This window comes from Takifugu rubripes, chromosome 20 (genome assembly GCF_901000725.2).
Source record: "Takifugu rubripes chromosome 20, fTakRub1.2, whole genome shotgun sequence".
Classification (NCBI taxonomy): Eukaryota; Metazoa; Chordata; class Actinopteri; order Tetraodontiformes; family Tetraodontidae; genus Takifugu; species Takifugu rubripes.
Genome location: NC_042304.1, coordinates 15,576,567 through 15,590,996, shown reverse-complemented (window position 1 = coordinate 15,590,996; position 14,430 = coordinate 15,576,567). Strand labels below are relative to the sequence as shown.

At 48.4% G+C, this 14,430-nt stretch overlaps 2 protein-coding genes across 3 annotated transcripts; both read right to left on the bottom strand.

The window, feature by feature from the left end:
* Positions 1–671: 671 nt before the first annotated feature.
* LOC105418816 (cell wall protein DAN4-like) lies at positions 672–3,102 on the bottom strand. 2 transcript variants are annotated; one of them, XM_029828284.1, is made up of 4 exons: positions 3,066–3,102; positions 1,339–1,469; positions 1,071–1,156; positions 672–967 (listed from the first exon to the last, which is right to left on the bottom strand). In XM_029828284.1, exons 1-4 carry the CDS (start codon positions 3,095–3,097, stop codon positions 887–889), a joined length of 330 nt encoding a protein of 109 aa, XP_029684144.1. In that variant the 5' UTR covers positions 3,098–3,102; the 3' UTR covers positions 672–886. The 2 variants fall into 2 exon arrangements, with proteins under 2 accessions (XP_029684144.1, XP_011617873.2); XM_011619571.2 differs by lacking the exon at positions 3,066–3,102 and having other exon boundaries at positions 1,339–1,587.
* Positions 3,103–3,143: 41 nt separating this feature from the next.
* LOC115247257 (mucin-2-like) lies at positions 3,144–12,861 on the bottom strand. Its single transcript, XM_029828405.1, has 13 exons — positions 12,275–12,861; positions 11,987–12,034; positions 11,710–11,735; positions 11,153–11,222; positions 9,824–9,931; positions 7,811–8,116; positions 6,938–7,195; positions 6,404–6,673; positions 5,813–6,301; positions 4,469–4,528; positions 3,902–4,273; positions 3,515–3,616; positions 3,144–3,185 (listed from the first exon to the last, which is right to left on the bottom strand). The coding sequence occupies exons 1-13, from the start codon at positions 12,806–12,808 to the stop codon at positions 3,144–3,146; spliced, it is 2,685 nt and encodes an 894-aa protein (XP_029684265.1). The 5' UTR covers positions 12,809–12,861.
* Positions 12,862–14,430: the final 1,569 nt, after the last annotated feature.

Genomic DNA, 14,430 nt, shown 5'->3' with positions numbered 1-14,430 from the left:
TAATAATCTGGAAGAACATGAGCATTTCCCTCTCTTCACGTGTTCATAAATGAATTACTGTCAGGAAGCCACAACTGCATGTGGTTGGTGTGTGGACAGATTGTATTTATCAGCAAATTTGTGTCCTGACCTTTGTTCACTGGTTAGAACCCGGCCCTGAGACGGCTGGAGAAGCCCTCCTGACTTATTTAAAATTATGTGTGCTGTTTACGTCGGCCTGTTCCGGTAAATTCTACTCAATCTTTCACACATCACACTGAGGTGACGGGGTTATTTTTAGCCGCCGTTGTTGTATTGTTGTGTGTTTCCGTGGGTAGTTTGTGCCCGCGCTGACACTCTCCTAGACAGATGCAGTGGGGGTGTTTACAAAAAGTCGCACGTCTACGAGAACTGACAAGTCAAAACCCGGGGTCAAAATTGATAATAATAATAATCATGAAATCTAAAAGAAACAAAAAAAAAACAACCAAAAACGGCTTGATCATTGAATCATTTCTTTAGTAATCAAATATTTTTTTAATAAGATTAGTTTCACTGATTAAGAAGCAGAGAAATAAAGTGATAAGTTGGCGTAAGTACACACCAATGTGCAATATTTTAGAACAACAGAGCAGTTGCTCGTTGCAGCCACTAGGTGGCAAAACACGCAAGAAAGAAGAGATGAGCAGGGAAGGTTTTCTACTGTTTTCTTTCTTTTAGCCAGACATTGAAAAATAAAATAAAACGAACAACATAAAATGTGGCGTGAAGTATTGCAAGACTAGATAAGAGGTTTTCAATTGTGTCCATTTTATCTTCGTGATGCTTGACGTTGCCTTTAATTGTGGTGAAGGTGGAGCTTCCGTTCCATAAACCCCGAGGACGAGTGGACGGTGACCTTGGGCGACTACCGAGACACGGCAGCGACTCTCTCGACTTTTGTAACCGAGGCTGTGACGGTGGTTCCGTTTAGCTGCTTGTTGAGAAACTACAAAAAACAAACAGATCACAAAGAGAAGGCATCAGGAAAGAGGGAGTCCCCTCACCACACTCTCTGTTGTCCTGAATCTTGTCTCATGTCTCAGGTCTACCTGTTGGACCACCTGCAGGATGATGTCATCACTAAGTCCTTCCACTGAAGACATCTTCACCTGGATAAATGCTCGCGACACAATGCCTGTCAGGAGGACACCAATGGTTTGACTGAAGAAATCGGCTTCAACAACAACAGCAGCTATTGCTGTGAATGATTAAAGTCCATCAATAACGATGATAAAATGAAGTAAACACGTTTTTGCTCGTTTGTCTATTCGGGAGTTCCTGATTTTCCATGATTATAGAACAAAATGTGACAAATACCAGTTCTGGTGTCCTGAGAGGTGGTCGATATTTCTGGATCTCTGCCCACAGTAGTTAATACTGCTGGGTCTCTGGTGGCACTGGTGGTAGTTTGATGAGTTGTCAGGGTAGTTGTGCCTGGACTCACACTGGTTGCACTGGTGGTAGTTGGTTCAGTTGTCATGGTTGTTGTGCCTGGAGTCACGCTGGTTGCACTGGTGGTAGTTGGTTCAGTTGTCATGGTTGTTGTGCTTGGTGTCACGCTGGTTGTACTGGTGGTAGTTGGTTCAGTTGTCATGGTTGTTGTGCTTCGAGTGATGCTGGTTGCACTGGTGGTAGTTGGTTCAGTTGTCATGGTTGTTGTGCTTGGAGTCACGCTGGTTCCACTGGTGGTAGTTGGTTCAGTTGTCATGGTTGTTGTGCTTGGAGTCACGCTGGTTCCACTGGTGGTAGTTGGTTCAGTTGTCATGGTTGTTGTGCTTGGAGTCACGCTGGTTCCACTGGTGGTAGTTGGTTCAGTTGTCATGGTTGTTGTGCTTGGAGTCATGCTGGTTCCACTGGTGGTAGTTGGTTCAGTTGTCATGGTTGTTGTGCTTGAAGTCACGCTGGTTGCACTGTTGCTAGTTGGTTCAGTTGTCATAGTTGTTGTGCTTGGAGTCACGCTGGTTACACTGGTGGTAGTTGGTTCAGTTGTCATGGTTGTTGTGCTTGGAGTCATGCTGGTTGCACTGGTGGTAGTTGGTTCATTTGTCATGGTTGTTGTGCTTGGAGTCATGCTGGTTGCACTGGTGGTAGTTGGTTCATTTGTCATGGTTGTTGTGCTTGGAGTGATGTTGGTTGCACTGGTGGTACTTTGCTGAGTTGTCAGCGTAGTTGTGCTTGGAGTCACGCTGGTTGCACTGGTGGTAGTTGGTTCAGTTGTCATGGTTGTTGTGCTTGGAGTCATGCTGGTTGCACTGCTGGTAGTTGGTTCAGTTCTCATGGTTGTTGTGCTTGAAGTCACGCTGGTTGCACTGTTGCTAGTTGGTTCAGTTGTCATGGTTGTTGTGCTTGGAGTCACGCTGGTTCCACTGGTGGTAGTTGGTTCGGTTGTCATGGTTGTTGTGCTTGGAGTCATGCTGGTTCCACTGGTGGTAGTTGGTTCAGTTGTCATGGTTGTTGTGCTTGAAGTCACGCTGGTTGCACTGTTGCTAGTTGGTTCAGTTGTCATAGTTGTTGTGCTTGGAGTCACGCTGGTTGCACTGGTGGTAGTTGGTTCAGTTGTCATGGTTGTTGTGCTTGGAGTCACGCTGGTTGCACTGGTGGTAGTTGGTTTAGTTGTCATGGTTGTTGTGCTTGGAGTGATGCTGGTGGCACTGGTGGTAGTTGGTTCAGTTGTCATGGTTGTTGTGCTTGGAGTCACGCTGGTTCCACTGGTGGTAGTTGGTTCAGTTGTCATGGTTGTTGTGCTTGGAGTCACGCTGGTTGCACTGGTGGTAGTTGGTTCAGTTGTCATGGTTGTTGTGCTTGGAGTGATGCTGGTGGCACTGGTGGTAGTTGGTTCAGTTGTGAAGGTTGTTGTGCTTGGAGTCACGCTGGTTGCACTGGTGGTAGTTGGTTCAGTTGTCATGGTTGTTGTGCCTGGACTCACACTGGTTGCACTGGTGGTAGTTGGTTCAGTTGTCATGGTTGTTGTGCTTGGAGTCACGCTGGTTGCACTGCTGGTAGTTTGGTGAGTTGTCAGGGTAGTTGTGCCTGGACTCACACTGGTTGCACTGGTGGTAGTTGGTTCAGTTGTCATGGTTGTTGTGCTTGGAGTCACGCTGGTTGCACTGGTGGTAGTTGGTTCAGTTGTCATGGTTGTTGTGCTTGGTGTCACGCTGGTTGTACTGGTGGTAGTTGGTTCAGTTGTCATGGTTGTTGTGCTTCGAGTGATGCTGGTTGCACTGGTGGTAGTTGGTTCCGTTGTCATGGTTGTTGTGCTTGGAGTCACGCTGGTTGCACTGGTGGTAGTTGGTTCCGTTGTCATGGTTGTTGTGCTTGGAGTCACGCTGGTTGCACTGGTGGTAGTTGGTTCAGTTGTCATGGTTGTTGTGCTTGGAGTGATGCTGGTGGCACTGGTGGTAGTTGGTTCAGTTGTCATGGTTGTTGTGCTTGGACTCACGCTGGTTGCACTGGTGGTAGTTGGTTCAGTTGTCATGGTTGTGCTTGGAGTCACGCTGGTTCCACTGGTGGTAGTTGATTCAGTTGTCATGCTTGTGCTTGGAGTCACGCTGGTTCCACTGGTGGTAGTTGATTCAGTTGTCATGGTTGTTGTGCTTGGAGTCATGCTGGTTGCACTGGTGGTAGTTGGTTCAGTTGTCATGGTTGTTGTGCTTGGAGTCACGCTGGTTCCACTGGTGGTAGTTGGTTCAGTTGTCATGGTTGTTGTGCTTGGAGTCACGCTGGTTGCACTGGTGGTAGTTGGTTTAGTTGTCATGGTTGTTGTGCTTGGAGTGATGCTGGTGGCACTGGTGGTAGTTGGTTCAGTTGTCATGGTTGTTGTGCTTGGAGTCACGCTGGTTCCACTGGTGGTAGTTGGTTCAGTTGTCATGGTTGTTGTGCTTGGAGTCACGCTGGTTGCACTGGTGGTAGTTGGTTCAGTTGTCATGGTTGTTGTGCTTGGAGTGATGCTGGTGGCACTGGTGGTAGTTGGTTCAGTTGTGAAGGTTGTTGTGCTTGGAGTCACGCTGGTTGCACTGGTGGTAGTTGGTTCAGTTGTCATGGTTGTTGTGCTTGGAGTCACGCTGGTTGCACTGCTGGTAGTTTGGTGAGTTGTCAGGGTAGTTGTGCCTGGACTCACACTGGTTGCACTGGTGGTAGTTGGTTCAGTTGTCATGGTTGTTGTGCTTGGAGTCACGCTGGTTGCACTGGTGGTAGTTGGTTCAGTTGTCATGGTTGTTGTGCTTGGTGTCACGCTGGTTGTACTGGTGGTAGTTGGTTCAGTTGTCATGGTTGTTGTGCTTCGAGTGATGCTGGTTGCACTGGTGGTAGTTGGTTCAGTTGTCATGGTTGTTGTGCTTGGAGTCACGCTGGTTCCACTGGTGGTAGTTGGTTCAGTTGCCATGGTTGTTGTGCTTGGAGTCACGCTGGTTCCACTGGTGGTAGTTGGTTCAGTTGTCATGGTTGTTGTGCTTGGAGTCACGCTGGTTCCACTGGTGGTAGTTGGTTCAGTTGTCATGGTTGTTGTGCTTGGAGTCATGCTGGTTCCACTGGTGGTAGTTGGTTCAGTTGTCATGGTTGTTGTGCTTGAAGTCACGCTGGTTGCACTGTTGCTAGTTGGTTCAGTTGTCATAGTTGTTGTGCTTGGAGTCACGCTGGTTACACTGGTGGTAGTTGGTTCAGTTGTCATGGTTGTTGTGCTTGGAGTCATGCTGGTTGCACTGGTGGTAGTTGGTTCATTTGTCATGGTTGTTGTGCTTGGAGTCATGCTGGTTCCACTGGTGGTAGTTGGTTCAGTTGTCATTTTTGTTGTGCTTGGAGTCACGCTGGTTCCACTGGTGGTAGTTGGTTCAGTTGTCATGGTTGTTGTGCTTGGAGTCATGCTGGTTGCACTGGTGGTAGTTGGTTCATTTGTCATGGTTGTTGTGCTTGGAGTGATGTTGGTTGCACTGGTGGTACTTTGCTGAGTTGTCAGCGTAGTTGTGCTTGGAGTCACGCTGGTTGCACTGGTGGTAGTTGGTTCAGTTGTCATGGTTGTTGTGCTTGGAGTCATGCTGGTTGCACTGCTGGTAGTTGGTTCAGTTCTCATGGTTGTTGTGCTTGAAGTCACGCTGGTTGCACTGTTGCTAGTTGGTTCAGTTGTCATGGTTGTTGTGCTTGGAGTCACGCTGGTTCCACTGGTGGTAGTTGGTTCGGTTGTCATGGTTGTTGTGCTTGGAGTCATGCTGGTTCCACTGGTGGTAGTTGGTTCAGTTGTCATGGTTGTTGTGCTTGAAGTCACGCTGGTTGCACTGTTGCTAGTTGGTTCAGTTGTCATAGTTGTTGTGCTTGGAGTCACGCTGGTTGCACTGGTGCTAGTGGGTTCAGTTGTCATTTTTGTTGTGCTTGGAGTCACGCTGGTTCCACTGGTGGTAGTTGGTTCAGTTGTCATGGTTGTTGTGCTTGGAGTCATGCTGGTTGCACTGGTGGTAGTTGGTTCAGTTGTCATGGTTGTTGTGCTTGGAGTGATGCTGGTTGCACTGGTGGTACTTTGCTGAGTTGTCAGGGTAGTTGTGCTTGTTGTCACGCTGGTTGCACTGGTGGTACTTGATTCAGTTGTCATGGTTGTTGTGCTTGGAGTCACGCTGGTTGCACTGGTGGTAGTTGGTTCAGTTGTCATGGTTGTTGTGCTTGGAGTCACGCTGGTTGCACTGGTGGTAGTTGGTTCAGTTGTCATGGTTGTTGTGCTTGGAGTGATGCTGGTTGCACTGGTGGTAGTTGGTTCAGTTGTCATGGTTGTTGTGCTTGGAGTCACGCTGGTTGCATTGGTGGTAGTTGGTTCAGTTGTCATGGTTGTTGTGCTTGGAGTCACGCTGGTTCCACTGGTGGTAGTTAGTTCAGTTGTCATGGTTGTTGTGCTTGGAGTTACGCTGGTTACACTGGTGGTAGTTGTTTCAGTTGTCATGGTTTTTGTGCTTGGAGTCACGCTGGTTGCACTGGTGGTAGTTGGTTCATTTGTCATGGTTGTTGTGCTTAGAGTGATGCTGGTTGCACTGGTGGTAGTTGGTTCAGTTGTCATGGTTGTTGTGCTTGGAGTCATGCTGGTTGCACTGGTGGTAGTTGGTTCAGTTGTCATGGTTGTTGTGCTTGGAGTGATGCTGGTTGCACTGGTGGTACTTTGCTGAGTTGTCAGGGTAGTTGTGCTTGTTGTCACGCTGGTTGCACTGGTGGTACTTGATTCAGTTGTCATGGTTGTTGTGCTTGGAGTCACGCTGGTTGCACTGGTGGTAGTTGGTTCAGTTGTCATGGTTGTTGTGCTTGGAGTCACGCTGGTTGCACTGGTGGTAGTTGGTTCAGTTGTCATGGTTGTTGTGCTTGGAGTGATGCTGGTTGCACTGGTGGTAGTTGGTTCAGTTGTCATGGTTGTTGTGCTTGGAGTCACGCTGGTTGCACTGGTGGTAGTTGGTTCAGTTGTCATGGTTGTTGTGCTTGGAGTCACGCTGGTTCCACTGGTGGTAGTTGGTTCAGTTGTCATGGTTGTTGTGCTTGGAGTTACGCTGGTTACACTGGTGGTAGTTGTTTCAGTTGTCATGGTTTTTGTGCTTGGAGTCACGCTGGTTGCACTGGTGGTAGTTGGTTCATTTGTCATGGTTGTTGTGCTTAGAGTGATGCTGGTTGCACTGGTGGTAGTTGGTTCAGTTGTCATGGTTGTTGTGCTTGGAGTGATGCTGGTTGCACTGGTGGTACTTTGCTGAGTTGTCATGGTTGTTGTGCTTGGAGTGATGCTGGTTGCACTGGTGGTACTTTGCTGAGTTGTCATGGTTGTTGTGCTTGGAGTCACGCTGGTTGCACTGGTGGTAGTTGGTTCAGTTGTCATGGTTGTTGTGCTTGGAGTTACGCTGGTTGCACTGGTGGTAGTTGGTTCAGTTGTCATGGTTGTTGTGCTTGGAGTGATGCTGGTTGCACTGGTGGTAGTTGGTTCAGTTGTCATGGTTGTTGTGCTTGGAGTCACGCTGGTTGCACTGGTGGTAGTTGGTTCAGTTGTCATGGTTGTTGTGCTTGGAGTGATGCTGGTTGCACTGGTGATACTTTGCTGAGTTGTCAGGGTAGTTGTGCTTGGAGTCACGCTGGTTCCACTGGTGGTACTTGATTCAGTTGTCATGGTTGTTGTGCTTGGAATCATGCTGGTTGCACTGGTGGTAGTTGGTTCCGTTGTCATGGTTGTTGTGCTTGGAGTCACGCTGGTTGCACTGGTGGTAGTTGGTTCAGTTGTCATGGTTGTTGTGCTTGGAGTGATGCTGGTGGCACTGGTGGTAGTTGGTTCAGTTGTCATGGTTGTTGTGCTTGGACTCACGCTGGTTGCACTGGTGGTAGTTGGTTCAGTTGTCATGGTTGTGCTTGGAGTCACGCTGGTTGCACTGGTGGTAGTTGATTCAGTTGTCATGCTTGTGCTTGGAGTCACGCTGGTTCCACTGGTGGTAGTTGATTCAGTTGTCATGGTTGTTGTGCTTGGAGTCATGCTGGTTGCACTGGTGGTAGTTGGTTCAGTTGTCATGGTTGTTGTGCTTGGAGTCACGCTGGTTCCACTGGTGGTAGTTGGTTCAGTTGTCATGGTTGTTGTGCTTGGAGTCACGCTGGTTGCACTGGTGGTAGTTGGTTCAGTTGTCATGGTTGTTGTGCTTGGAGTGATGCTGGTGGCACTGGTGGTAGTTGGTTCAGTTGTCATGGTTGTTGTGCTTGGAGTCACGCTGGTTCCACTGGTGGTAGTTGGTTCAGTTGTCATGGTTGTTGTGCTTGGAGTCACGCTGGTTGCACTGGTGGTAGTTGGTTCAGTTGTCATGGTTGTTGTGCTTGGATTGATGCTGGTGGCACTGGTGGTAGTTGGTTCAGTTGTCATGGTTGTTGTGCTTGGAGTCACGCTGGTTGCACTGGTGGTAGTTGGTTCAGTTGTCATGGTTGTGCTTGGAGTCACGCTGGTTCCACTGGTGGTAGTTGATTCAGTTGTCATGGTTGTGCTTGGAGTCACGCTGGTTCCACTGGTGGTAGTTGATTCAGTTGTCACGGTTGTTGTGCTTGGAGTCATGCTGGTTGCACTGGTGGTAGTTGGTTCAGTTGTCATGGTTGTTGTGCTTGGAGTCACGCTGGTTGCACTGGTGGTAGTTGGTTCAGTTGTCATGGTTGTTGTGCTTGGAGTCACGCTGGTTGCACTGGTGGTAGTTGGTTCAGTTGTCATGGTTGTTGTGCTTGAAGTCACACTGGTTGCACTGGTGGTAGTTGGTTCAGTTGTTGTGCTTGGAGTCACGCTGGTTGCACTGGTGGTAGTTGGTTCAGTTGTCATGGTTGTTGTGCTTAGAGTCACGCTGGTTGCACTGGTGGTAGTTGGTTCAGTTGTCATGGTTGTTGTGCTTGGAGTCACGCTGGTTCCACTGGTGGTAGTTGGTTCAGTTGTCATGGTTGTTGTGCTTGGAGTTACGCTGGTTGCACTGGTGGTAGTTGGTTCAGTTGTCATGGTTGTTGTGCTTGGAGTCATGCTGGTTGTACTGCTGGTAGTTGGTTCAGTTCTCATGGTTGTTGTGCTTGAAGTCACGCTGGTTGCACTGGTGCTAGTTGGTTCAGTTGTCATGGTTGTTGTGCTTGGAGTCACGCTGGTTACACTGGTGGTAGTTGGTTCAGTTGTCATGGTTTTTGTGCTTGGAGTCACGCTGGTTGCACTGGTGGTAGTTGGTTCATTTGTCATGGTTGTTGTGCTTGGAGTTACGCTGGTTGCACTGGTGGTAGTTGGTTCAGTTGTCATGGTTGTTGTGCTTGGAGTCATGCTGGTTGTACTGCTGGTAGTTGGTTCAGTTCTCATGGTTGTTGTGCTTGAAGTCACGCTGGTTGCACTGGTGCTAGTTGGTTCAGTTGTCATGGTTGTTGTGCTTGGAGTCACGCTGGTTACACTGGTGGTAGTTGGTTCAGTTGTCATGGTTTTTGTGCTTGGAGTCACGCTGGTTGCACTGGTGGTAGTTGGTTCATTTGTCATGGTTGTTGTGCTTGGAGTTACGCTGGTTGCACTGGTGGTAGTTGGTTCAGTTGTCATGGTTGTTGTGCTTGGAGTGATGCTGGTTGCACTGGTGGTAGTTGGTTCAGTTGTCATGGTTGTTGTGCTTGGAGTCACGCTGGTTGCACTGGTGGTAGTTGGTTCAGTTGTCATGGTTGTTGTGCTTGGAGTGATGCTGGTTGCACTGGTGGTACTTTGCTGAGTTGTCATGGTTGTTGTGCTTGGAGTCACGCTGGTTGCACTGGTGGTAGTTGGTTCAGTTGTCATGGTTGTTGTGCTTGGAGTTACGCTGGTTGCACTGGTGGTAGTTGGTTCAGTTGTCATGGTTGTTGTGCTTGGAGTGATGCTGGTTGCACTGGTGGTAGTTGGTTCAGTTGTCATGGTTGTTGTGCTTGGAGTCACGCTGGTTGCACTGGTGGTAGTTGGTTCAGTTGTCATGGTTGTTGTGCTTGGAGTGATGCTGGTTGCACTGGTGATACTTTGCTGAGTTGTCAGGGTAGTTGTGCTTGGAGACACGCTGGTTCCACTGGTGGTACTTGATTCAGTTGTCATGGTTGTTGTGCTTGGAGTCATGCTGGTTGCACTGGTGGTACTTTGCTGAGTTGTCATGGTTGTTGTGCTTGGAGTGATGCTGGTTGCACTGGTGGTAGTTGGTTCAGTTGTCATGGTTGTTGTGCTTGAAGTCACACTGGTTGCACTGGTGGTAGTTGGTTCAGTTGTTGTGCTTGGAGTCACGCTGGTTGCACTGGTGGTAGTTGGTTCAGTTGTCATGGTTGTTGTGCTTAGAGTCACGCTGGTTGCACTGGTGGTAGTTGGTTCAGTTGTCATGGTTGTTGTGCTTGGAGTCACGCTGGTTCCACTGGTGGTAGTTGGTTCAGTTGTCATGGTTGTTGTGCTTGGAGTTACGCTGGTTGCACTGGTGGTAGTTGGTTCAGTTGTCATGGTTGTTGTGCTTGGAGTCACGCTGGTTGCACTGGTGCTAGTTGGTTCAGTTGTCATGGTTGTTGTGCTTGGAGTCACGCTGGTTGCACTGGTGGTAGTTGGTTCAGTTGTCATGGTTGTTGTGCTTGGAGTCATGCTGGTTCCACTGGTGGTAGTTGGTTCAGTTGTCATGGTTGTTGTGCTTGGAGTCACGCTGGTTGCACTGGTGGTAGTTGGTTCAGTTGTCATGGTTGTTGTGCTTGGAGTCACGCTGGTTCCACTGGTGGTAGTTGGTTCAGTTGTCATGGTTGTTGTGCTTGGAGTCACGCTGGTTGCACTGGTGGTAGTTGGTTCATTTGTCATGGTTGTTGTGCTTGGAGTGATGCTGGTTGCACTGGTGGTAGTTGGTTCAGTTGTCATGGTTGTTGTGCTTGGAGTGATGCTGGTTGCACTGGTGGTAGTTGGTTCAGTTGTCATGGTTGTTGTGCTTGGAGTCACGCTGGTTCCACTGGTGGTAGTTGGTTCAGTTGTCATGGTTGTTGTGCTTGGAGTCACGCTGGTTGCACTGGTGGTAGTTGGTTCATTTGTCATGGTTGTTGTGCTTGGAGTGATGCTGGTTGCACTGGTGGTAGTTGGTTCAGTTGTCATGGTTGTTGTGCTTGGAGTCACGCTGGTTGCACTGGTGGTAGTTGGTTCAGTTGTCATGGTTGTTGTGCTTGGAGTCACGCTGGTTCCACTGGTGGTACTTGATTCAGTTGTCATGCTTGTTGTGCTTGGAGTCACGCTGGTTGCACTGGTGGTAGTTGGTTCAGTTGTCATGGTTGTTGTGCTCGGAGTCACGCTGGTTGCACTGGTGGTAGTTGGTTCAGTTGTCATGGTTGTTGTGCTCGGAGTCACGCTGGTTGCACTGGTGGTAGTTGGTTCAGTTGTCATGGTTGTTGTGCTCGGAGTCACGCTGGTTGCACTGGTGGTAGTTGGTTCAGTTGTCATGGTTGTTGTGCTTGGAGTCACGCTGGTTGCACTGGTGGTAGTTGGTTCAGTTGTCATGGTTCTTGTGCTTAGAGTGATGCTGGTTGCACTGGTGGTACTTTGCCGAGTTGTCAGGGTAGTTGTGCTTGGTGTCACGCTGGTTGCACTGGTGGTAATTGGTTCAGTTGTCATGGTTGTTGTGCTTGGAGTTACGCTGGTTGGACTGGTGGTAGTTGGTTCAGTTGTCATGGTTGTTGTGCTTGGAGTTACGCTGGTTGCACTGGTTGTAGTTGATTCTTTTGTCATGGTTGTTGTGCTTGGAGTCATGATGGTTGCACTGGTGGTAGCTGGTTCAGTTGTCATGGTTGTTGTGCTTGGAGTCATGCTGCTTGGACTGGTGGTAGTTGGTTCAGTTGTCATGGTTGTTGTGCTTGGAGTCACGCTGGTTGCACTGGTGGTAGTTGGTTCAATTCTCATGGTTGTTGTGCTTGAAGTCACACTGGTTGCACTGGTGCTAGTTGGTTCAGTTGTCATGGTTGTTGTGCTTGGAGTCACGCTGGTTGCACTGGTGGTAGTTGGTTCAGTTGTCATGGTTGTTGTGCTTGGAGTGATGCTGGTTGCACTGGTGGTAGTTGGTTCAGTTGTCATGGTTGTTGTGCTTGGAGTCACGCTGGTTGCACTGGTGGTAGTTGGTTCAGTTGTCATGGTTGTTGTGCTTGGAGTCACGCTGGTTGCACTGGTGGTAGTTGGTTCAGTTGTCATGGTTGTTGTGCTTGGAGTCATGCTGGTTGCACTGGTGGTACTTTGCTGAGTTGTCAGGGTAGTTGTGCTTGGAGTCACGCTGGTTGCACTGGTGCTAGTTGGTTCAGTTGTCATGGTTGTTGTGCTTGGAGTGATGCTGGTTGCACTGGTGGTAGTTGGTTCAGTTGTCATGGTTGTTGTGCTTGGAGTGATGCTGGTTGCACTGGTGGTAGTTGGTTCAGTTGTCATGGTTGTTGTGCTTGGAGTCACGCTGGTTCCACTGGTGGTAGTTGGTTCAGTTGTCATGGTTGTTGTGTTTGGAGTCACGCTGGTTGCACTGGTGGTAGTTGGTTCATTTGTCATGGTTGTTGTGCTTGGAGTGATGCTGGTTGCACTGGTGGTAGTTGGTTCAGTTGTCATGGTTGTTGTGCTTGGAGTGATGCTGGTTGCACTGGTGGTAGTTGGTTCAGTTGTCATGGTTGTTGTGCTTGGAGTCACGCTGGTTCCACTGGTGGTAGTTGGTTCAGTTGTCATGGTTGTTGTGCTTGGAGTCACGCTGGTTGCACTGGTGGTAGTTGGTTCATTTGTCATGGTTGTTGTGCTTGGAGTGATGCTGGTTGCACTGGTGGTAGTTGGTTCAGTTGTCATGGTTGTTGTGCTTGGAGTCACGCTGGTTACACTGGTGGTAGTTGGTTCAGTTGTCATGGTTGTTGTGCTTGGAGTCACGCTGGTTCCACTGGTGGTACTTGATTCAGTTGTCATGCTTGTTGTGCTTGGAGTCACGCTGGTTGCACTGGTGGTAGTTGGTTCAGTTGTCATGGTTGTTGTGCTTGGAGTCACGCTGGTTGCACTGGTGGTAGTTGGTTCAGTTGTCATGGTTGTTGTGCTCGGAGTCACGCTGGTTGCACTGGTGGTAGTTGGTTCAGTTGTCATGGTTGTTGTGCTCGGAGTCACGCTGGTTGCACTGGTGGTAGTTGGTTCAGTTGTCATGGTTGTTGTGCTTGGAGTCACGCTGGTTGCACTGGTGGTAGTTGGTTCAGTTGTCATGGTTCTTGTGCTTAGAGTGATGCTGGTTGCACTGGTGGTACTTTGCCGAGTTGTCAGGGTAGTTGTGCTTGGTGTCACGCTGGTTGCACTGGTGGTAATTGGTTCAGTTGTCATGGTTGTTGTGCTTGGAGTTACGCTGGTTGGACTGGTGGTAGTTGGTTCAGTTGTCATGGTTGTTGTGCTTGGAGTTACGCTGGTTGCACTGGTTGTAGTTGATTCTTTTGTCATGGTTGTTGTGCTTGGAGTCATGATGGTTGCACTGGTGGTAGCTGGTTCAGTTGTCATGGTTGTTGTGCTTGGAGTCATGCTGCTTGGACTGGTGGTAGTTGGTTCAGTTGTCATGGTTGTTGTGCTTGGAGTCACGCTGGTTGCACTGGTGGTAGTTGGTTCAATTCTCATGGTTGTTGTGCTTGAAGTCACACTGGTTGCACTGGTGCTAGTTGGTTCAGTTGTCATGGTTGTTGTGCTTGGAGTCACGCTGGTTGCACTGGTGGTAGTTGGTTCAGTTGTCATGGTTGTTGTGCTTGGAGTGAAGCTGGTTGCACTGGTGGTAGTTGGTTCAGTTGTCATGGTTGTTGTGCTTGGAGTCACGCTGGTTGCACTGGTGGTAGTTGGTTCAGTTGTCATGGTTGTTGTGCTTGGAGTCACGCTGGTTGCACTGGTGGTAGTTGGTTCAGTTGTCATGGTTGTTGTGCTTGGAGTCATGCTGGTTGCACTGGTGGTACTTTGCTGAGTTGTCAGGGTAGTTGTGCTTGGAGTCACGCTGGTTGCACTGGTGCTAGTTGGTTCAGTTGTCATGGTTGTTGTGTTTGGAGTCACGCTGGTTGCACTGGTGGTAGTTGGTTCAGTTGTCATGGTTGTTGTGCTTGGAGTCATGCTGCTTGCACTGGTGGTAGTTGGTTCAGTTGTCATGGTTGTTGTGCTTGGAGTCACGCTGGTTCCACTGGTGGTAGTTGGTTCAGTTGTCATGGTTGTTGTGCTTGGAGTGACGCTGGTTGCACTGGTGGTAGTTGGTTCAGTTGTCATGGTTGTTGTGCTTGGAGTCACGCTGGTTGCACTGGTGGTAGTTGGTTCAGTTGTCATGGTTGTTGTGCTTGGAGTCACGCTGGTTCCACTGGTGGTAGTTGGTTCAGTTGTCATGGTAGTTGTGCTTGGAGTCGTGCTGGTTACAGTGGTGCTGCTGGTGTTGGTTTGCTCAGTCGTCAGGGTAGTTGTGCTTTCAGCCATTGTTGTCACTTTAATTTGAAATACTTTAAATTAACAATTTTGAAGATTCAACAATAACTTTACAATTTTATCCAAAGTCCAGTTTTCATGAAAAAGGAATCAATCATTACCTGACGAGGAATTTAAATATCCAAGGAAAAATATCCAGCAAAGGCTTTTTCTTTTCATCTTTAGTGCTGTAGCTTCTCACGTCTTCGCTTGTCAACACGAGAATTTATGTCGTGTCTTACCTTCGTCTTTATAAACCAGTCCTCCGCTCTCGGGGCTTACAAAAAAAAAAATAAAATCTGTTAACCAATAACAAATCTTCAGAAAAAATTAAATAAATGCCTAAAAATAATTCTCTCTCTCCCTCTCTCCTTTATTTTTCTATTATTTTATTAAAATGATGGAGGTGTTCAGCTGTGCGGTTGTCATATTGTAACTCTGTGGAATGTTCAGCTTAGGTGTGTGTTGGTGAAATTCTCAGCAATTACCCATTGTGTGGTTGAAGGAAATGAATTTCAAGT